The sequence below is a fragment of the Eschscholzia californica genome, unplaced genomic scaffold (assembly GCF_041429995.1).
Source record: "Eschscholzia californica isolate CP2 unplaced genomic scaffold, dmEscCali1.0.p SCAF_3, whole genome shotgun sequence".
Lineage (NCBI taxonomy): Eukaryota > Viridiplantae > Streptophyta > Magnoliopsida > Ranunculales > Papaveraceae > Eschscholzia > Eschscholzia californica.
This window is the reverse complement of record NW_028238420.1, coordinates 56,481,217-56,503,380: the sequence shown is the minus strand read 5'-3', so window position 1 is coordinate 56,503,380 and position 22,164 is coordinate 56,481,217. Positions and strand designations below refer to the sequence as shown.

General features: G+C 35.9%; 3 protein-coding genes and 1 long non-coding RNA gene across 10 annotated transcripts; all 4 read right to left on the bottom strand.

Annotated features, from left to right (window-relative positions):
* Positions 1 to 561: 561 nt before the first annotated feature.
* On the bottom strand, positions 562 to 8,484 carry LOC147552194 (F-box/LRR-repeat protein At4g14103-like). 6 transcript variants are annotated; one of them, XM_086665695.1, is made up of 5 exons: positions 8,388 to 8,484; positions 7,056 to 7,206; positions 5,930 to 6,870; positions 1,205 to 1,357; positions 562 to 1,062 (listed from the first exon to the last, which is right to left on the bottom strand). In XM_086665695.1, the coding sequence occupies exons 3-5, from the start codon at positions 6,866 to 6,868 to the stop codon at positions 679 to 681; spliced, it is 1,476 nt and encodes a 491-aa protein (XP_086521821.1). In that variant the 5' UTR covers positions 6,869 to 6,870; positions 7,056 to 7,206; positions 8,388 to 8,484; the 3' UTR covers positions 562 to 678. The 6 variants fall into 6 exon arrangements, with proteins under 6 accessions (XP_086521821.1, XP_086521819.1, XP_086521822.1 ...); XM_086665693.1 differs by having other exon boundaries at positions 5,930 to 6,874; positions 8,388 to 8,454; XM_086665696.1 differs by lacking the exon at positions 8,388 to 8,484 and having other exon boundaries at positions 5,930 to 6,060; positions 6,811 to 6,874; positions 7,056 to 7,214.
* On the bottom strand, positions 1,374 to 5,871 carry LOC147552195 (uncharacterized). Its single transcript, XR_015236823.1, has 7 exons — positions 5,563 to 5,871; positions 4,976 to 5,020; positions 3,501 to 4,355; positions 3,292 to 3,406; positions 2,283 to 2,325; positions 1,777 to 1,962; positions 1,374 to 1,675 (listed from the first exon to the last, which is right to left on the bottom strand). It is a non-coding gene; the product is annotated as an uncharacterized LOC147552195 (long non-coding RNA).
* Positions 8,485 to 9,761: 1,277 nt separating the features above from the next.
* On the bottom strand, positions 9,762 to 12,809 carry LOC147552193 (F-box/LRR-repeat protein At3g59200-like). 2 transcript variants are annotated; one of them, XM_086665702.1, is made up of 4 exons: positions 11,926 to 12,809; positions 10,806 to 11,765; positions 10,548 to 10,700; positions 9,762 to 10,411 (listed from the first exon to the last, which is right to left on the bottom strand). In XM_086665702.1, the coding sequence occupies exons 2-4, from the start codon at positions 11,745 to 11,747 to the stop codon at positions 10,028 to 10,030; spliced, it is 1,479 nt and encodes a 492-aa protein (XP_086521828.1). In that variant the 5' UTR covers positions 11,748 to 11,765; positions 11,926 to 12,809; the 3' UTR covers positions 9,762 to 10,027. The 2 variants fall into 2 exon arrangements, with proteins under 2 accessions (XP_086521828.1, XP_086521829.1); XM_086665703.1 differs by having other exon boundaries at positions 9,762 to 10,389; positions 11,926 to 12,434.
* A 4,228-nt stretch (positions 12,810 to 17,037) lies between these two features.
* LOC147552192 (F-box/LRR-repeat protein At4g14103-like) lies at positions 17,038 to 21,890 on the bottom strand. The gene is made up of 5 exons (XM_086665704.1): positions 21,558 to 21,890; positions 20,475 to 21,422; positions 20,219 to 20,368; positions 19,451 to 20,089; positions 17,038 to 17,119 (listed from the first exon to the last, which is right to left on the bottom strand). The coding sequence occupies exons 2-4, from the start codon at positions 21,414 to 21,416 to the stop codon at positions 19,709 to 19,711; spliced, it is 1,473 nt and encodes a 490-aa protein (XP_086521830.1). The 5' UTR covers positions 21,417 to 21,422; positions 21,558 to 21,890; the 3' UTR covers positions 17,038 to 17,119; positions 19,451 to 19,708.
* Between the last annotated feature and the right edge of the window lie 274 nt (positions 21,891 to 22,164).

Sequence of the window (22,164 nt, the reverse complement as noted above, 5' to 3'; positions counted from 1 at the left end):
TCAAAAAGAAAATCTTCGGATTCTTGGTATCCAAATAGACTAAGGAATCTTGATTCTTACTAAATTCCGTTCTTTGTAGGAATCCTGCAACCAAACGCTTGGTATCCAAATAGACTAAGGAATCTTGATTCTTACTAAATTCCGTTCTTTGTAGGAATCCTGCAACCAAACGCACCATAAACTTCTTTATAATCTGTCCCCAATTTCAGAGCGGCCTGGACAATTCCGCAATGTTCCCACCTTTTAAGGCGTTTTGTTGACTACCTTACATGAGTCTAACTAATTTTCTTCTAATAAAACAACAAGACTATATAAAATATTCCAAATTTTTGAATGAAAATGGCAACTGGAACTTGCCACATAGAACTAATAGAGATTTTCTCATATTTGCATTGAACATGCTGTAAGGTTTGATACTCTTTGAAAAGTCACATTACCATTCAACATCAACAAATGGGAATGTTAAGATTAGAGGTAACTTAACTGTAATTAAAACAGAGTTTTTTAAGTTCAAATCAAATTCAACAACTTAACAAGTTTTTGTGTATTCCTTTCCACTAGTTTCCCAAGCAGTTAAGTAAACCTCATAAAATTGCGAAAAGAAAACACAGATTCCAGTGAATCCAATCTAATTACCCAAAACTATGATTTCAGAAAATTAAGAACTCCAAAGAGCTTCTACTTAAACCTAATTACACAACTTGATGAAGATCTTGGAAACTCAAGTATTTCTTCCATTACCTTCATTTTCTTCTCCATTAGTTCATATTGGTTCTCCAGCTGTTTTTGTCCGAATTTGGATTCCTTTGCCATCGAGAGGTAACTTCTGAAATCATCTGATGAGCAGATCACTTGGTCAATAGTTATAATCTGCAGTAGTGTAGCATTTTTGAGAAAATAATGTACCAAACGTATTTCCCTTCTCTGTCCTTCAAAATAATGATATTTAACGGATTTTAGGTTTGGCACCAAAGACTGCGACGTTGTATCCAATATTGAATCTCCATCATCATCGCCGGATGTTTCTATTAATAAATCTTCTTGTTCATCGTAAGATGAGACCTAAATAAGAACATTACTCAACCTATAAAGTTATGACCACTATAAACGCAACGGTAAAACTATGGCACTTGTAAGTGATGAAAAATAAAAATAAAATAAAATTGCTTGATAGAGAAAAAAATATATTGGAGTAAAGACTTGCCTTATGAAGGATAAGTGATTCTAGCTTTGGCAAATTTTGGAGCAAGTTGATTACTGCTTTATCTGTAGGACAAACAAAATCTAAATGGAATTCCATATGGGTCAAATTTGAAAATGTAGGTAGATTAATTGAATCATCTGGAAGGCAAAACTCCTACAATATGGAATAAACGAGGGTGTAACCCGTGCCCGTGGGGCACGGACAGTTCTTTTGAATGCATTTAAGAGCTACATTTACAATCTACAATATTGCTCACATCAAACATGGTTGTTTCTTTCCATTCGTCCAACTCCATGTCTATCATTTGAGTTGATGCCCTAGCAGAAACACTTTATCCGGTGCCTTTGCAGTACTCTAAGTCAGAGATTCAGGAAATCCAAAAGGTTGCAATGTAATGTATGTATAGCTTTCCTCTCATGAATGACGTACTGGTACATCGACATTCCTCATCATTTATCGCCTTGAATGAACCTGCACATTCATATTGATATTAATTTTAAGAGTACCGCCACAATATATTACGATCGCAGTAAATTTGGCGGTCTTTTTGTCGATGAAAAACTGCATTTTACCACGCTTCACAACTCTCCCAAGGTTGGTCTTGATGAGCAGATGCGTACCGCCCAAATGGGACAACACAAATTGGAACCCACAGAAAGCTTCAATGTGCTCGACAAATAGGTCAACCTTGTCTTTTGAACTTATGGGTGATCCTTGTGTGACGACACAAATACCATACCCCCAATGGTTGTCTCAAGCTGCAAACAAACAAAAAAAAGTCGAGAAGATTGCTACAACTGACATTCGTAGAAGATAATGGTGTATGTTTTTACTTCCAGTTTCATATCTGAAATCCAATTGTAGATCTCAATTGACTCGAAGAGTCTGAATTAAGAGCCACTTGTGTACGGTAACCTGACTGAAACTCTAACAACAAAGGACGAAAATCACCTATAGCTATACTACAACACGGTGTTCACGTATTGGTGAAAGTGTTTGAGCCCATAGACTTAACTAATCAATAAAGTTTAAAATTAATTAGAATCCATGAAAAAAGAAAAACAAAAGGAGAGCTTACAAAGCATGGAATATCAGTCCTGTGTTGTTGTCACTTACACCTTCTTCAAACCATGTTAACAAAAAAAGGAAAAAATAAATAAATGCCTTGATTAATTAAAAGAAGAGGGTGTTTTAACCATTGCACCAGATTTCGAAGCTAACAGCCATATGAAACAACAACAAAGAGATTCATATTTGAATTAACACTGTTTCTAGCTTAATATAGATCTTCACAGGTACACGGCTATAAATGAGTCAATGCAAGTTAATTGGAAGATTTAGCGAGTACATTTTCGATCTTTTATTGCAAGAAATAACTCTAACACCATAAACTATTAATAGTATTTTTTAAAAAAACTCGTAATATGAGAAAAACAACAAAAAAAATCAAAGACTCCTATTATAAAAAGAATTCTCTTTGGTCGATATCCAACCCCTAATTGCTCATATCCTAACTTCCCTGACAATCTCTTGTGCCCTTGTCTACCATTTACGATATACAAAGGAACCAATGTTGTACAGTCATCTCATATTAACTACCCAAAGTCCATAATGAACCAAGCGATTGGTCATCCAAGACCTCATATTCGTAGCAGAAGGTTTGTAGCCACACGGAATCCTCAATTGACAAACCCAAAATAGAAACCATTATCAATATCGTCTCTTGTTTTTATGAGTACAAAATACTAAACATTGTTAAGATTTCAAGGATTTGAAAGTCCCAAATCCTAAACCAAAATCGGTGAAGAGAAATATGGGCAGGGGTTTAATGCTTTGAGGTATGAAGATGTCCTAAGATTTTTAACGGATATTTTATTTAGCATACTTTCTGGCTTAATATAGAAATCATAACAGATTCATCATCAAATACTCAACATGAATTACAAAATCGGAAATGATCATAGATATCTTGTCTGACTTAAACATGCACTCCAGGTTACTTGTTACCGAAGTTTGATTTCCATTGTTGGTGAATGCTGATTTCTTAATCCAGAAAATCAAAAAGTTTTAGAATCAGAGAAACTCACCAGTCGAATTATGAGTTCACTTGTAGTGAGAATATTGACTTAATTGGTCTCATGGCCTCCTCAGAAGTCTGCTTACAACAATGAAATTTTCATAATCTGTAATGCGATCATGCACCTGTAGGAATTCAAAGTCAGCTTACAACAATAAAATTCAAAGTCTTATGATTCTAATTGTAGGAATTATCTCATAATTGTTGAAATAGGAATACCTCAAGATTGAGAGAGCTTGGTACATATAAATCATGCACTTGTAGTAATCGATTCTCGATAATCAACTCTCTTATGTGCCCATGATTGTAGTCACGACATGTTCCATTTCAGATTTTGGGGTGATCAGACTAAGAAATCGACATAAAGAACAGTTAAGTCTAACTTAAAATATCGTCAAAAAGGATCCAGCTAAAAGAATCGGCGATTCTAAACTTTCACCAAGAACTTCTTAATCCAGCAAGAGAGGAGGCTAAACCGAGTAAGATGACATGTTAACTATATGCTTACGATGTCAAATATAAACTCAAATTTAAATACAGAAGCAAAAAAAAAAACAAAAAGAAAACAAAGAAGAAAGACGGTACCTCTGCACATGCTAATGAGAGAAGGAACCTCTGAACATATTAATGAGAGAATGATACACAAACCTTGCAACCGAATTTGAGGAAAACACCAAGAAATAGAATTTAAGATAACCCAAAATGAAGTCAAAGAAAGTGGGTTTAGTGTGGTACATAGCTACAAATCGACTTAGGGTATAAGATACAAATTGGCTGATATATATTACAAACATCAACTCGAATTTGAGAGAGGTAGATAGAACTCGCGTGAGATAGAGATGACTTTAATAGAGGAACCAGTAAAATCCTAGCCAATGAGCTAAACAAAATAAACCTAAATAAACAAAAGAATTTGTAAAATACATGAAAGCACCTAAAATTTAAGGAGCAAAAGAGTAGGAGTGAAATTTATAACCGTAGCTCAGAGGTTCAATACACTGTGAAGCATATTTAGTCCACACTATTCACACTGTTTGAGGTTGTATGCCTAGCTCTTTAATGCATTCGAAAGAACTGTTTGAGGTCAAAACAAAATGAAGTAGAATAAGCAAATGAAAAAACTAAATATATATGGTTCAAGATGGCCTAGAACTCATCTTTCAGGAAGCCCTAAATCAAAACCTTAAAGTAAAGCAATGAAAGATACCCTAAATTAAACAAATCAAAACCTTATTAGATATATATATATATATATATCAAAACCTCACCCTAAGTTTTATCTCTTGTAGGGGCTGTTATTTGGGTCAATACTCCAGTGAACCATACTTGGAACACCATAAAAAGATGTAAATATAGGAAACATATAAGTAGTAGGAGTGGAATAACTCGGGGATATACTTGAACTCTAAAGAAAGCAAGTTGGGATGTAAAGATCAACTTTTCAAGCTTGGTCAGACATCTAATTCCAATGAGAAAAAATTTGGATATAAAATACTAAACACTTACTATAGTCCACTGTAACCCGAATTACCCTTCAATAATAATGTCATTGGAGTTGTAAACAAAATTAAGCATAGTGGCTTAAATCTATAAATAACTAAGAATTAAACTATTTCCTTTGGTCTGAGATCCCTCTTAAAATAAACTTTGTAGTGATAGAATGAGTAATAAACAAAATGACCATTAATACTCACCTTAAACATATATAGCTTTGATATTCGCTTGATTTCGTGACCTTGCTGGCAAATAAAGAAGTTGTTAGGATAGAAAAATAGGAAAGAAGAAAGTGAAAATTATGCAAATCGGAGAGAGAATGCTGAAAAGGGGGAGGCGATATAAGAAGTCTGTGCTGTTTGCCTAAAAATGATAGTTCAAACCCTAACCCCGATTCACCTAAAAAAGACAACACAACAAAGTCAGAGAGCCCAAAATCTCATTAGCACCGGAATCTCATTAGCACCTCTAAGAACCCTATCAACAACCATGAATCGAGAGAACCTATCAACAAAATCAGAGAACCCAAAATGAATTTAGCCAAAATTGGGTTTAGTTTTATCAAAGTCAAAAAAGTTGAACCCTAATTAGAAGCCTAATTAGAAGAACCCTAGTTTTCAAGGTAACTTCAGGACCCTTATTAGAACTTAGAACCTCCATTAAAACCCTAGTTTAGGATTTTAATTTGGGGGCTAGGGGTTTCCTTTCTCTCTCTAATACTTCAGCTGAACAAAGTGTCTGTGTGAGGAAGAAACAAACATACAGAGAGATAGAGAGGGAGGGATACCTGCATCACGGATCATGAGATCGAAGTTGACGAAGATGAGAGCGGGAAGGGGACTTTTGAAAAAAAAAGTTTAAGAGATGAGAGGACGTGTTGTACTGGGTGTTTGGGAGGGAAGAGTAAAAGATGGCATCTTTTCAAAGATGCTCCTTCTTTCCCTCTTTCTTTTAAAACCATTAGATCTTTTGTTCCTCAAATCCCATCCATTAAATTTAAGAAGATAAATCTGAACCCTCTTTTATATATGTGTGAAACTCAATCTTGACCATTGGGAGGAGGGAAAAAGATACCCTCTTCCCTTATTATATAGATATATATATATATATAATTGGCTAAAAAGCTAATAGTTAGATAACTTAAGAACTCGTACCCAATCTGCGCCAGAGGTGAAAACAGATAGATGCTTTACATTATAGAGCTGTCTAAGAAGCTTAATTGCACCGACTTTTTCCGCAGTCATTTCTTCATCAGTAAAATCACATGTCTCAACGTCTATTCTTGCTTCAACAAGTGAAGAAAAGGTATGAACAACATCAAAATTTGCAACAGAACCACTGTGCGATAGGAATACTAGATTTGGGGCCCAAATCTTAATTAACGGAATGGGATCATCATAACAACAGGTAAAATGTTTTAGGGAAGGCGATGAGATGTTTATCATGTACTCATTGTTCCAATGACAGTGTTTTATAGATAACTCTTCTAGGACGGGGCAATTAGAAAAGAGTTGGTCGTTGCTATTCATAAAAGAGGCACAGTGAAGATTAAGGACCTTGAGCCTCGGAAAATAAATGGATTTTGGAAGATTGACACATTGGACACTGATTAGCTCTAACCTAGTTAGTGATTCACAAGTAAAAACACGAGAGGGAAATACAGCTCCGCCTGCATCATGAATAACGAGTTCTTCAACTTTGTCCCTTAACAAAATAGAGATCCAACACTTTATGGAAGGGAAATTATATAGCCCCCAACAATTTAGATTGAACTTCTTAATAGTATTTGATAGATCATGACAATGCAATGTGTTTTCCACAAAATCTATGAATCTAGCAATGTACAAGGAATGTTGTTCGTCTTTTGGATTAGAAAGATGATCAGACCAAGAACTAAAATCAAGAACCGGGATTGAAGTCCACAATCTCATCCATCTTTGAGATAAAATGCAAGTAGAAGCAGCTGTTTTAGTTGGAAGGAAAGATAAAATGTGATGAAGAACTGGTTCTGGTAAATTACTAATTCTATCATTACCAATGTTAATCTCTGCATTGAATAACTTCTGATCTTTCGAAACCCTTGTTTCAGACATGTCTTCCTAACACATGAAAATAAAAGATAGATAAATTGAAACACAAACGATGAGAAAATCAATTCAAACATGTTGAGTGAAATTAGAAAACCCATAACAATTAAGAGAGAGAAATACAGCAAAGTTGAGAAATGAATAGAAATATAGAAAAAAATAGATTATGATGACTGTGACAGAAAAAGGTTACCTGAGAGAAGATTGGTGGCTGTGGAGGTGAATATAAAACCCTAATTGTTTGGGTTCGGAAATTGGACATAGGGTTTTTGGTGATTACAAAACCCCAATTGTTTAGGGTTTGCAAATTGGACGAAAGATTGGTGATCATATCAGCTATCTAACTACCCCACGCGGGAAAGGCTTTGGGTGCTTCTAAAGGCACCGGACCAAAAGACTGTTAGCATCCGAAAATTTTATTGACTCGGGTCAATGATTATTGACCTGAGTTCTCTATAAGCACCGGTTTTTTATGTGGGTGATGTTCACACCTTCGTTAGCTTTTTTTCCTTCTCTCGTTGTCCAAATTGGGAACTCCTATTTCTAATGAAGAAGCAAGTGTTTCAAGTAATCCCACCTACTTCTCAACGATTGGCGAACTTTTATTTGATTTGTAAATAAGTTGGAGTACATAAGAAATTGTACCCGACGAGATTATGGGTATAATTAGCTCTTGACAAGTTGAGAGATTGTGAAGTATGGCAATGGCATCAAGACTAGTTTGGTGATACCCATTGTTGTGGTCTTCTCTGCTCAAGATTTCGAGTAGAATATGAATGACCCCACATTCTGCAATTACCATTTTGTTTTGTTTGCAACTTGAAAGTGTTAATAAAACCACTATTACAAGTTCAACCAATATTTCATCCACAAGTAGTTGTATTAGTACTGGTATAGATCTTACTTTTGTTATCTTAATTTTGTTCGTGGAAAATAAACAGATATCCCATAAGAAAATTTAGAGACAGCTAGAGAGAAAGAATGGGTAAATGACTTACCTATCACTGCCACTAGAGAGAGAGATGAGAGCAAGAAGAGAAGCTTCAATTGATTCATAATCTTGAGAATAAAGTAATGAAACAAAACAATCAATTATACCATCAATATTGATTAACATTTTCTTTTGTTTACTATTAAGTTCACTAAAATCTATTCCTGCTTTAATCTTCTCTATCACTATTAACCAAAGCTTCAGCAAAGTCGGCCGCCATTAATGAAACCTCAAAAAATAATAATACCCTCACTTTGATAGCTCGGTGAAGAAGAAGAAGAGTTTTAATGGATAAGTTGAATTAGATTCGGAGACTTGTTTTTTATTGAAATTTCCACTTTTTCCACCTAAAAGAAAGTTTGAAATTCCCCATTTAGTTCAGATTTTGTAGAGATAGATGGAGGGTTAGGGTTAAGTTGGCTTTTGACCGGTGCCTACATAATTGTACGGTGCTAACAGAGAAAGGAGCAGTTGGGCCTGGTGCTAATAGAGATGGATGCTAACAGTCTTTTGTCCCGGTGCCTTTAGAAGCACCCAAAGGCTTTTGGTATCCCGGGCAACTTAAGAGATATCTTTCTTTTTATGAGATAGCTTTAAGAGATATCTGACTCATCGAACAAACTCCACGTCCTTATTCTTCGTTTTCTCTCTCGATAAATTTGTTCTCAATTTCGGGACAACGTAGTAACTATATTCGGCATGATATGTCTGCTCCAGACAGGGTCGGTCCTGAAATTTTAGAGACCAGAAGCGAATTTTAAGAATGTGGCCTACACTTGTTTCAAAAGAAAAAAATTATATATCGAAATTTTCTACATTTTCCTTGCACATAATGTGAGGTAAAACACATAAAACTTGAATTTATAGCTTGCAGTCTGAATGAAACGATTTGATTGAGTTACTCGGAAATCGGCTCGGGTTCGAAAAAGTCATGTCGGTCCTTAGTTTGATCTCCCGATTAAATAGTTAATCGAATTTGGTATTCGTCGAGTCAATAGATTTTTCAATTTTTTTTTAACCGAGAAAAAGTGTTAAAATATGTTTCTCTGCGAAAAGAGCCCATTTTTTTTTGTCTTACAGTGATAGTGTTGGTTGTGGTTTGACGGTGGTTGTGGTTTGATGGTGGTTGTGATGGTGGAGGCTTAGTGATGGTGTTAGAAATATTGTCTTCGTTAACAAATAATGATGAATAGAAGAGGGATGGAGATTAGAGGCTTGAAACGTGTACTATGTACACTTTCTTAAAGCATTATTTGCCTCCTCTCATTCGAGATTACTTTAAGGTTACAAGACAAATTGCTTCCCAAGATATGACAAGTCTTTGTGAAACTACACCAAGTAACTTGTGGAGATTTCACTTAAGGAGCATTAGAACATAATGAAGATGGCAAAGGTTTTTCCACATTGTTTCTGCGTGTTTTTTCATCGATTTTTAGTTTGTTTAGAGAAAACTTTATTTATAGAAAACAAAGAGACATTTTTCAAGTAGAGAATCTTTTCACAAAAAGAAATATCTCTCCATATAATTTATCAAAAGATATAACTATTAGACATAAATTTCAAATTTAAATATTATAATCATTAATTTCTGATTTTAAAAAATAGATTACGAAAAACACAGAAAATCTTAACGGAATGGTTGAAATTCTAAAGGAAGACGTAAATAGACAATTTTTCAGCCAAGAAGAATGAAAAGTCTCACACGCTCTCTAGAAATTAGAATATGTTCGTCATTTATTTGATAGCTTGGAAAGGAGAAGAATAGAGAACTTGAAACATACTCCATTTGATTGCTCGAAGACTAAACGTCTTCATTATCTAATCCGAATTTTGAATGAAAATGTCAATTGGGACTTGCCATATAGATCTAAAAGAGATTTTTTGAGCTTTGCATTGGGACATGTTGTAAGGTTTGATGCTCTTTGAAAGTCACATTACTTTTCAACATCAACAAATGGGAATGTTAAGATTAGAAGTAACTTAACTACAATTACAACAGAATTTTTTAAGTTCAATTAAAATTCAAAAACTTAACTAGTATTGTGTATTCCTTTCCATTAGTTTCCCTAGCAGTTAACCTCATAAAATTTTCAAAACAAAACACAGATTTCCAGTGAATCCAATCTAATTACCCAAAACTATGATTTCAGAAAATTAAGAACTCCAAAGAGCTTCTACTTAAACCTAATTACACAACTTGATGAGGATCTTGGAAACTCGAGTATTTCTGACATTACCTTCATTTTCCTCTCCATTAGTTTATATTGGTTCTCCACATTTTCTAGTTCACACTTGGATGTCTTTGCCGCCGAGAGGAAATATCTGAAATAATTTGACGAGCAGAACGCTTGTTCAATACTCATAGTCTGCAGTACGAAAGCATTTTTGAGAAAAAAATTAACCAAACGTATTTCCCTTCTCTGTCCTTCAAAAAAACGAAAACCAACGGATTTTAGGTTTGGCACCAAAGACTGCGGCGTTGTATCTAATATTGAATCTCCATCATCATCGCCGGATGTTTCTATTAATAACTCTTCTGCTTCAATGTAAGATGAGACCTAAATAAGAACATTATTCAACCTATAAAGTTATGACCACTATAAATGCAACTATAAATCTACGGCAATTATAAGTGATGAAAAATGAAAAAAATAATTGATTGATAGAGAAAAAAATATATGACTAGAGACTTGCCTTATGAATCATAAGTGATTCTAGCTTCGGCAAATTTTGGAGCAAGTTGATTACTGCTATATCGGTAGGACAAACAAAATCTAAATGGAATTCCATATGGGTCAAATTTGAAAATGTAGGTAGATTAATTGAATCATCTGGAAGGCAAAACTCCTACAAAATGGAATAAATATGCTTGTAAGGAATCAGGTCAAACATATATATATATATATGAAATTGGCTTAAAAGCTAATAGTTAGATAACTTAAGAACTCATACCCAACCCGCGCCAGAGGTGAAAACAGATAGATGCTTTACATCATAGAGCTGTCTAAGAATCTTAATCGCAGCGACTTTTTCCGCAGTCATTTCTTCGTCATCAGTAAAATCACATATCTCAACGTGTATTCTTGCTTCAACAAGTGAAGAAAGGGTATGAACACCATCAAAATTTGCAACAGAACCCTGGTGCGATAGGAATACTAGATTTGGGGCCCAAATCTTAATTAACGGGACGGACTGAGCAATACAGGTAAAATGTTTTAGGGAAGTTGATGAGATGTTTATCATGTTCTTATTCTTCTTCCAATCACAGCCTTTTATAGATAACTCTTCTAGGACAGGGCAAGCCTTAGAAAAGAGTCGGTCGTTGCTATTCGCAAAAGAGACATAGTTAAGCTTAAGAATCTTTAGCCTCGGAAGACGAATGGATTTTGGAAGATTGACACATTTGACACTGATTAGCTCTAACCTAGTTAGTGATTCACAAGTAAAAAGACAAGAGGGAAATACATCTCCTTCTGCATTTTGAATAACGAGTTCTTCAACTTTGTGCCTTAACAAAATAGAGATCCAAGACTTTATTGAAGAGAAATCACTAAGACTCGTACAATTTAGATTGAACTTCTTAATATTTGATGTATCATGACGATGTAACGTTTTTTCCACAAAACGTATGAATCTAGCAATGCATAAAGATTGTTGTTTGTTGTTCAGAGTATAAAGATCATAAGACCAAGAACTAAAATCAAGAAATGGGATACAAGTCCACAAGAACATCCATCTTTTAGATAAAATGCAAGTAGTAGCAGCTGTTTCAATTGGAAGGAAAGATAGAATGTGATGAAGAACTGGTTCTGGTAAATCACTAATTCTATCAGTATCGAGTTGATCACCGATGTTGATCTTTCCATTGAATGGCTTCTGATTTTTCAAAACCATTGTTTCAGAAACGTCTTCCTAAAACAAAGAAAAAAAAAAGTAAAAGATTGAATCGGTTTCTTTATTATTGAAGAAATTGGGAAAGCGATAGCAAATAAGAGAGACAGAGATACAGCAAAGTTTGAGAAATTAATGGAATTAAGAAAAATAGATTATGATTGTGACAGAAAAAGGTTACCTGATAGAAGATCGGTGGTGGTGCTCGTGATTGTAAAACCCTAATTTGTTTAGGGTTTTGAAAATTGTGGAGAGGGTTTTGGTAATCATAAAACCCCAATTGTTTAGGGTTTGCAAATTGGACGAAGGAGTTTGGTAATTATATATATATAGCTATGGTACTATCTGACGAGGCTTTTGATATCCCGAGAACTTGCATTTGTGAGGGGGTAGAGCAACTCCGTGGGACATTGATGCTCATGTCGTATTCTCAATTTCTGATTTCTTATTGACTCCATGCAGTTTACGTTTGATCTAGACAAAGAATTTCTCCGGTGAATTTGAGTTAATCGTGGAAGAGAAAGAGGAAAAATAAGTGAATTTGGGAGAATCTGATTCAGTCGACTCAGCGAAGTGAAGTTAGACATCATAGAAGGTAGATCGGAACCTAAGATCGATCCAGTAAGTGATATGGAGCAATGGAGAAGAGAGAATTACTAGTTTTCTTTTTTACTTAGTACAATAAAAGTTATGTTTCTTGGTTAGAGTCTCTTTTGTTGGTTTTTAGGATCCTTTTGTTTTTCGTTTTTATTCAGGTTTGAGTGCTTTGATCGTAGATCACTATTGGGAATTTCTCCATCAACTTACAACTCTCTCTACTGATGTACCATATATTTGCATGTCGACGGCTGACGGCGAGAAGAGAAGAAGGTGAAAGAAGCATCAGTTATCTGAAATTCTACAACTGAAAGACAAATTCACCGAGTCCAAATTCTCCAACTGAAAGACAAATTCACCGAGTCCAAATTCTCCTACATCCCTGCTAACAAAAGATTTGGGACGACATTCCACCTTTTCATTATCAATTTAGTTTAGTAGTTTGATTGTATTTTCCTAAAAAAGAGTAAATAATGAAGTTCATACTTTATAAATATCAAAGTTTCTATAAAACGAAAGACCTAAAATATCTATAGAATATTATTGCTACTTATCTTAGACTGATTGGGAATATAATAAGTAGTTAAGAAGGTAATAAATGGTAGTATACAAGTAGGATTTAAAGTAAACAAAAAAAATAGTTTCAAAAGATTAGAAGATATTCCGTCTCGGTATGTCTTGGTCGAGACACTCGAGATTCTCGTCCAAACCCTAACTCGTATCTCGATCGAGTCTCATTTAAGGAAAAGGCCGACACCAAACCGAGACCCTCGGCCAAGACCAACTACATAACTTGGGAGAAATCCCCCATAACTGGATTTACTAGTGGTTTGGGGACCCCCAAACCAGTACGCTGAGTTTGGGGACTCACAAATTAGAAGTCGTTTTTTACCAAGGGATCCTCCCCTTTGCTGTAATTTTACACACATGCATCAGGGAAGGAGGAATTTGTCTAAGGAAGTCGAATGTAAGGGAATGTCGTGTTCAGCGGTGGCTCCTTCGTTGGTGAGATTATATGAGCAAATGCCTGAACCAAAATATGTCATTGCTATGGGAGCCTGTACTATTACAGGAGGGATGTTCAGTACTGATTCTTATAGTACTGTTCCGTAGCTGGAATTGAGATCTCATTCAAAGAGAAAGATATCAAATATCTGGAGCTCCCTGAGCCTATACCTGACCTGGTGAACTCCCTGGGGCTGAGAAGAAAGCTTAGAGGAATAGCCTCTCATCATATTGCAGCAGGGACATTGGGCATATTAGCGGGACTCTTCCATCTTAGTGTCCGCCCGCGGATCTAGACAATCTTGTTTTTTTGAACATGAAGAAATAAAGAAGCCATTGCAAGTGCCGCGCGAGAGTATTCACTCTCTTTCAAATGTGGAAACCCTTAGAGGCTACTACTCCTCTTGGCCTCTGACTACTTGATTGAAATTGAATTTTGATTCACGGGAAAGAAACCGTGAAGCTGAAATAACTCACTCAGAACACTTTTTAAAGGATTACGTGGTACGCACTCTAGAATGCCTTCCCGCGTCAATTGTAAATTCTTGGTCATTGAGATTCATGGTCGATTCGGATTAATATTTAAAGATAGATATTACCTCTCTTTGGGTTGGACCACACCACAGGCGGAAGTCCTTCCACGGCAGGAGAAGGGCAGGGCAGCGTCCTCGTTGCTTAGAAGATATAATTGGAGGACATGTATGGTTAGGTTCCATTTGTATACTTGGTGGAATCTGGCATATCTTAACCAAACCCTTTGCATGGGCTCGCCGCGCACTTGTATGTTCTTGGATAGTCATGATGAATCTGGATCACCTCATTTCCTCATTCTGATCTTCTACTTCCATTTAACAAGGACCCCTTGGTGTAGCTTGTTACATGGGTCGTGAGTGGGAACTTGGAATTTTACACGCATGCATTAGGGAAGGAGGAAGTTGTCCAAAGATGCCTAATCTAAGGGAATGTCTTGTAAACCGGTTGGAAATTGATATTCCACACAACCATCCTCTATGCATGTATATTCTCTATGTTGCTGGCAGAGAGTTACATCTAGGACGATTATCGTTCCAAATGAAGGGTGGAAACTTTCCATGAGGATATCAGGAAAAATGAGAGAGGAGATAGAGAGAGACAAAACATTTGAACTGATAGAAATCAATTGTTGTCATATATTTTCTAAAAAAGAATTTGTTTGTTTAAAAATGATTATACCACATAAATAAATACAACAAATTTGGAGTTTTACGTAGTAGACACAAAAGACTTGAGGATCTCAATTTTCGCCCCTAAGAATGAGAATGTAAATTGACAGTTGACACATAGAAATAATAGAGATTTTTTTGAGTTTTGCATCGGATATGCTCTAAGGTTTGATGCTCGTTGAAGACTCGTCACATTTCAACATCAACTAATGTCTAGTGGGAATGTTCAGATTAGAGATAACTATAATTAAAACAGATTTTTCTAAGTTCAAATCAAATTCAACTTAACTAGTTCTTGTGTATTGCTTTCCTTTAGTTTCCCACGCAGTTAAACCTCATAAATTTTCTAAATGGAAACACAGATTCCAGTGAATGTAAGAACTCCAAAAAGCTTCTACTCAAACTTAACTGCACAACTTGATGAAGATCTTGGAAACACAAGTACTTCAGACATTACCTTCATTTTCTTCTCCATTAGTTCACATTGGTACTCCAGATCTTCTAGTTTGCACTTGGATTTCTTTGCCAGCGAGAGGGAGTATCTGAAATTATCTGACGAGCAGATCGCTTGTTCAATAGTCATAGTCTGCAGTACTATTGCATTTTTGAGAAAAAATTTTACCAAGTATATTTCTCTTCTCTGGCCTTAAAAAAAAACGATATTTTACGGATTTTAGGTTTGGCACCAAAGACTGAGGTGTTGTATCTAATATTGAATCTCCATCATCATCGCCAGATATTTCTAGTATTGAATCTTCGTCTTCATCGTCAGATGAATCCTAAATAAGAACATCATTCAACATATAAAGCTATGACCACTATAAATGCAACTGGTATAATAAAGAAACCGATTCAATCTTTTACTTGATAGAGAAAAACATATATGAGTAATAACTTGCCTTATGAAGCGTTAGTGATTCTAGCTTCGGCGAGTTTCGGAGCAAGTTGATTACTGCCTTATCTGTAGGACAAACATATATTTGAGTAAAGACTTGCCAGAAGCATAAGTGATTCTAGCTTCCGCAAGTTTTGGAGCAAGTTGATTACTGCCTTAGCTGTAGGCATAACAAAATCAAAAAGGATACTCAAATGGGTCAAATTGGAAAATGTAGGTAGATTAATTGAATCATCTGGAAGGCAAAACTCCTACAAAATGGAATAAATATGCTTGTCAGGAATCAGGCGAAACATTACATGTATATATATATATATATTAAATAAATTGGCTTAAAATCTAAGAGTTAGATAACTTAAGAACTCATACCCGACCGCCACAGATGCAAACAGACAGATGTTGTGCATTATAGAGCTGTCTTAGAAGCTTAATCGCACCGATTTTTTCCCTACTTAATTCTTCTTCATCAGTAAAATCATATATATCAATATCTATACTTGCTTCAACAAGTGAAGAAAAGCTATTATTGCTACCACCGAGGAGATTAAAACTATCAACCGAATGACATTCCTCAATCGTTTAATGCTTATCAACCAACTGTTGATGCTTATGATCCTGATTACTATGCTGACTCGGGAGCCTTCAATCACATGTCACATGATTCAAGTCAGATGGTTAACAGGAATCCATACTATGGTAATGATCAGGTTTCCGTTGGCAATGGTTCTCTTTTGCCCGTAAAGAATACCGGTAATGTCATCCTTAAATCTCCGTCATCTTCAATAACTTTGAGAAATGTTTTGCATGTGCCTTCAATCACAAAAAAATTAATTTCAGTCTCTCAACTAACTAAAGATTTGGATTGCTTCGTCGTGTTTGATAGAATAGATTTTTTGTGCAGGATCGGGTAACGGGGAAGCAGGTCCTTCACGGTCATAACAATTTGATTATAAAAGTTTAGTTAGTTCAGATTCAAGTTCTTTACGCTCAAGTTTTATCATGGCTAAACATCACCGATTACCTTATAAACCCTCCTATTTTCGATCTCAACAACCATTTTCAGAAGTTCATTCCGATTTGTGGGGACCTTCGCCTATTATCTCAAATCTAAGATATCGATATTTCTTGGTTCTGGTAGATGATTTTTCCAAATTCACTTGGCTTTATTTTCTCACTGAAAAATCCCAAGCTTTTGACTGTATAAAAGATTTCCATTCAAGCCAAACTTCAAATTTTTCAGAGCGATGAAGGAGGTGAATTTACATTGAACAAAATAAAAATTTATTTTCGAAGTTATGGAATTTTACAACAGTTGTCTTGTCCTCATACTCCTCAACAAAATGGGGTGTCTGAGAGGAAGATTAGACATGTCGTTGAAATCGGATTCTCCCTTTTGCACCAAAGTCATCTTCCAAAGTCTTTTTGGCCTGACGCCTTTGGAACGACAACATATCTTATTAACAGATTGCCTACCTCAGTTTTGAAAAACAAGTCACCTTTTGAGACTATTTTTCAACGAAAACCAAATTACGAATTTTTGCGAGTATTTGGCTCACGGTGCTATCCACTCTTATCTCCTTATCGCAAAAACAAATTTGATTATAAAAGTTTACCTTGTGTTTTTATTGGATATAGTGAATTGCACAAGGGATACAAGTGTTATGACCCAGAATCATCTCGAACGTTTATTTCTCGAGATGTTTTATTTGATGAAAAGCTTTTTCCATTTGCCCTCCAAGGGTTTCAAAATCATAGTAATGAAATTACCGTTAAAGAGGCTCCAAATTGGTTCATAATAAACGAATTCTCTCAAGATCCAGGAAATTCCAACTCATCTTCCCAATCTTCATCACAAAGGCGTACTTCAATTAATGAACCTCTTAATCATCAAATTTCCATGCAAGTGGCTGAACCTACTGACTTGCCACTTTCTCCAGTACCACATCCAGAACCTAATTTAAGTGTTTCACCTTTACCCATAATATCTTCTCCTCCAGTGAACTCTAGTTCTCGGTTGGACCCTATCAATGAGACTTCTCTTACTTCAAGTTCAAACAGGTCAGTTGAGGTGGGTATTGATATAGAGAGTCCGATCGCTATGCCGATTGAAGACCCACTTCCTTCGCAGTCGGTCCGCTCGTTACATCCAATGGCAACGCGATCGAAAGTTAGGATTATCAAACCAAAGGTATATAATTCTTTGATGGCTACCAGACATTCGGTTAATTTTGCATTGCTTTCTTCTTTACCACCATTACCTAATGAACCAAGCTGCTATAGTGAAGCTAAGTCTGATCCAAAATGGTGTGAGGTCATGGCAGACGAATTTAATGCATTGATTTGAAATCAGACTTGGACTTTGGTACCTCGATAACCGTCCATGAACCTCATTGGTTCGAAGTGGGTATTCGAATTAAATCTAAGAGTGATGGTACTATAGATCGTTACAAGGCTCGACTATTAGCCAAAGGTTTCAATCAGCAACAAGGAATTGATTACGATGAAACTTTTTCACCTAACGTTAAGCCTGGTACGATTCGATTGGTTATTTGTCTTGCAGTTACTTCGGTTGAAAACTCACCCAATTGGATGTCAAAAATGCATTTTTGCATGGTGTTCTTGACAAGGTCGTTTATCTGACTCAACCGACTTGTTTTACTGACGCATTGTATCCGGATCATATTTGTAAATTAAATAACGCGTTGTATGGATTAAAACAAGCCCCTAGGGTCTAGTTTCATAAATTTACATCCTATCTTCGTGATTTGGTTTCATTGCCTCAAAGTCAGATCATTCTCTATTTGTATATCGAACCTCATCTTCTTTTACGGTATAATTGTTATACGGCGATGATATACTAGTTACAGGTTCGAATTCGAGAGTTATTTCAGATTTGATTGATCGTCTCCATGGCCACTTTTCAATGACGAATTTAGGCGAGCTCCATCACTTCTTAGGCATGGAAATCGACCGCTCTACCTCAGGTCTGAACTTGAATCAGACGAGGTATACTCTTGAACTTTTAAATAAGATTGACTTGATTAATTCGAAACCAGTAAATACTCCTAGACTGGTAAGAAACTATCAATACGAGACGGTAAACCCTTTGAGAATGCTACTTTGTATCGTTCGTTGGTTGGAGGTCTACAATACTTGCCCCTCACATCGGCCTGACATCAGTTATTCGGTAAATCAAGTATGTCAATATATGCACTCTCTAACAGATGTACACTTTATGGCGGTCAAGCGTATCTTTCGTTACTTGAAGGCCACTTTGGGTCGATGATTATATTTTAAAACAAATTATGTCACTAATCTTCAAAATTCCAATTCTCAAATCATGGCATTTTCAGACACTGACTGGGCAGGTGACCCTGATACTAGACGATCTGTTTCGGGTAATTGTATATTTTTTGGATCACATTTAATTCTTTGGTCTTCTAAGAAACAACCCACAGTGTCAAGACCAAGTACGGAGGCCGAGCATAGAGCCATGGCCAAAAGGGCGGCTGATGTTGCTTGGGTTCAGTTTTTACTCCGTGATTTGGGAATTCGAATGAAGAATCCTCCACTCCTACTTTGTGATAATGTTAGTGCCACATACATGGCTCACAATCCCATTCTACACTCCAGAACAAAACATATGGAGCTTCACTATCACTTTGTCCGTGAGAGAGTAACAAGAGGAGCTTTAAAGGTTCAACATATTCGGACACAAAGTCAAATTGCTTATATCTTTACAAAAGGTTTAGTGCAGACCCGACATCAAATATTATGTTCCAAACTCTCCCTTCTGGATGCGAAGGTTGAGCTTGAGGGAGGGTGGTAGTGTACTGACCAATTCAAACATTGACTCAGTCCAATGTAATTCAAATTTGAAAGGTTGTTTCATTTTCAGTTTAAGATATGTATGAGATCTTTTGTAAATCATAACAAAATGTAAATCTGATTGAAAACTTATAAATAAACAACTCTCGATGCTAAGAAAGCAAGGGAGAATTTTACACTTTCACTTTGAAGACTCGTCACCTTTCAACATCAACTAATGGGAATATATACATTAGAGGTAACTTAGCTATAATTAAAACAGAGTTTTTTAAGTTCAAATCGAGTTCTCCAACTTAACTAGTTCTTGTGCATTCCTATCCTTTAGTTCCCAAGCACTTGAACCTCATAAACATTCCAAATGAAAACACAGATTCCAGTGAATCCAGTTTAATTACCCAAAACTGTAGATTCATAAATTTCAGAACTCCAAAAAGCTTCTACTTAAACTTAATTACACAACTTGATGAAGATCTTGGAAACTCAAGTATTTCTTCCATTACCTTCATTTTCTTCTCCATTAGTTCATATTGGTTCTCCAGCTGTTTTTGTCCGAATTTGGATTCCTTTGCCATCGAGAGGTAAATTCTGAAATCATCTGATGAGCAGATTGCTTCTTCAATAGTCATAGTCTGCAGTACTATCGCATTTTTGAGAAAAAACTTTACCAAACATATTTCCCATCTCTGTCCTTTAAAATAATGATATTTTACTGATTTTAGGTTTGGCACCAAACACTGAGGTGTTGTGTTTAATATTGAATCTCCATCATTGTCGCCTGATATTTCTAGTATTGAATCTTTATCTTCGTCAGATGAGACCTAAATAAGAACATTATCCCACCTATAAAGTTACGACCACTATAAATGCAACTGTGACAATGGCACTTAAGTGATGCAAAATGAAAAAAAAAATGTGATTGATAGAGAAAAAATATATTTGAGACTTGCCTGAAGCACAAGTGATTCTAGCTTCGGCAAGGTTTCGAGCAAGTTGATTACTGCCTTAGCTGTAGGAATAACAAAATCTGAAAGGATTTCCAAACAGGTCAAATTTGAAAATGTAGGTAGATTAATTGAATCATCTGGAAGGCAAAACTCCTACAAAATGGAATAAATATGCTTGTAAGGAATCAGGTCAAACATATATGTATATATATATAATTGGCTTAAAATGTAAGAGTTAGATAACTTTAAGAACTCATACCCGGACGCCAGAGGTGCCAACATATAGATGTTTTACATTACAGAGCTGTCTAAGAAGCTTAATCGCACCGACTTTTTCCCTACTTATTCCTTCTTCATCATCAAAATCATATATCTCAATTTCTAGTCTTGCTTCAACAAGTGAAGAAAAACTATGAAGAACATCAAAATGTGCAGCAGAACCATCGTACGATAGGAAGACTAGATTTGGGGCCCATAACTGGAAGCGATTATCACCACAAGAGCTAAAACGTTTTAGGGAAGAAGATGAGATGTCTATCATGTTCTTGTTCTTCCAAGAACAGTCTTTTATAGATAACTCTTCTAGGACAGGGCAAGCCTTAGAAAAGAATTGGTCGTTGCTATTCACAAAAGAGACACGGTTAAGCTTAAGAATCTTCAGCCTCGGAAGATAAATGGATTTCGGAAGATTGACACCTTTGACAAACTTTAACTTTAACCTAGTTAGTGATTCACAAGTATAAACACGAGAGGGAAAGACATCTCTTTCTGCATTTCGAATAACGAGTTCTTCAACTTTGTCCCTTAACAAAATAGAGATCCAACACTTTATGGAAGGGAAATTATATAGCCCCCAACAATTTAGATTGAACTTCTTAATACTTGATATATCATGACAATGCAATGTGTTTTCCACAAAATATATGAACCTAGCAATGTATGAAGAATGTTCTTCATCATATCGAGTAAAAAGATGATCAGACCAAGAACCAAAATCAAGAAATGGGATACAAGTCCACAATCTCATCCATCTTTGAGATAAAATGCAAGTAGAAGCAGCTGTTTTAATTGGAAGGAAAGATAGAATGTGATGAAGAACTGGTTCTGGTAAATTACTAATTCTATCATTATCGAGTTGATTACCAATGTTAATCTCTCCATTGAATAGCTTCTGATTTTTCAAAACCCTTGTTTCAGACATGTCTTCCTAATTCACAAAAAAACCCTTGAAATACAAACGAAGAGAAAAATCAATTCAAACATGTCAAGTGATAACAATTTAAGAGAGACAGATAGAATCAGCAAAGTTTGAGAAATGAATGGAAGGGTTTACAAAGGTTACCTGATTAGTGGAGGTGCTGGTGCAATCGTTTAGGGTTTACAAACTGGAGGAAAGGTTTTGGCAGGTCCCAATCGTTTCGGCCAAGCGTTTTGGCAGGTATAGCAGTCCAGTCACGGGTCGGACTGGGATATAAGCTCAACTGTCTGGCCTGGCGCAACACTATTTCATCCTGTGCTTGGTAGGCCATGGGTCGAAGCCCAGACCGACCTCAACCAATAAAGATCACAAAGCACACTGCATAAAGTGTTTTGAGAAATCGACTACGATTAACGTTAGTCATTACAAGACATTGATACATCGTGAAGATTAGAGGGAGTGTCCAACTACTGCACTACCGAGACTCAATCCCACGACCTAATTGGCTAAAGAGGGGGTGCCCAACCATTAACCACTGCACCAAATGACAGTGGATGCATAAAGTGTTAAAGTGCGACTAATTCGTATCACCTTGAACATATCTGCTACTCAAATACATAATAACCTAAAAAGCATTCCTAGCGGCATTTGATTCTTCCTAAATCTAAAACACATTAGATTCACAAGCTTAGTGTTTGGAAGAGACATTTTATCTCCCACTCCAATGGCCATTGAATTGTTTTGATCTCAC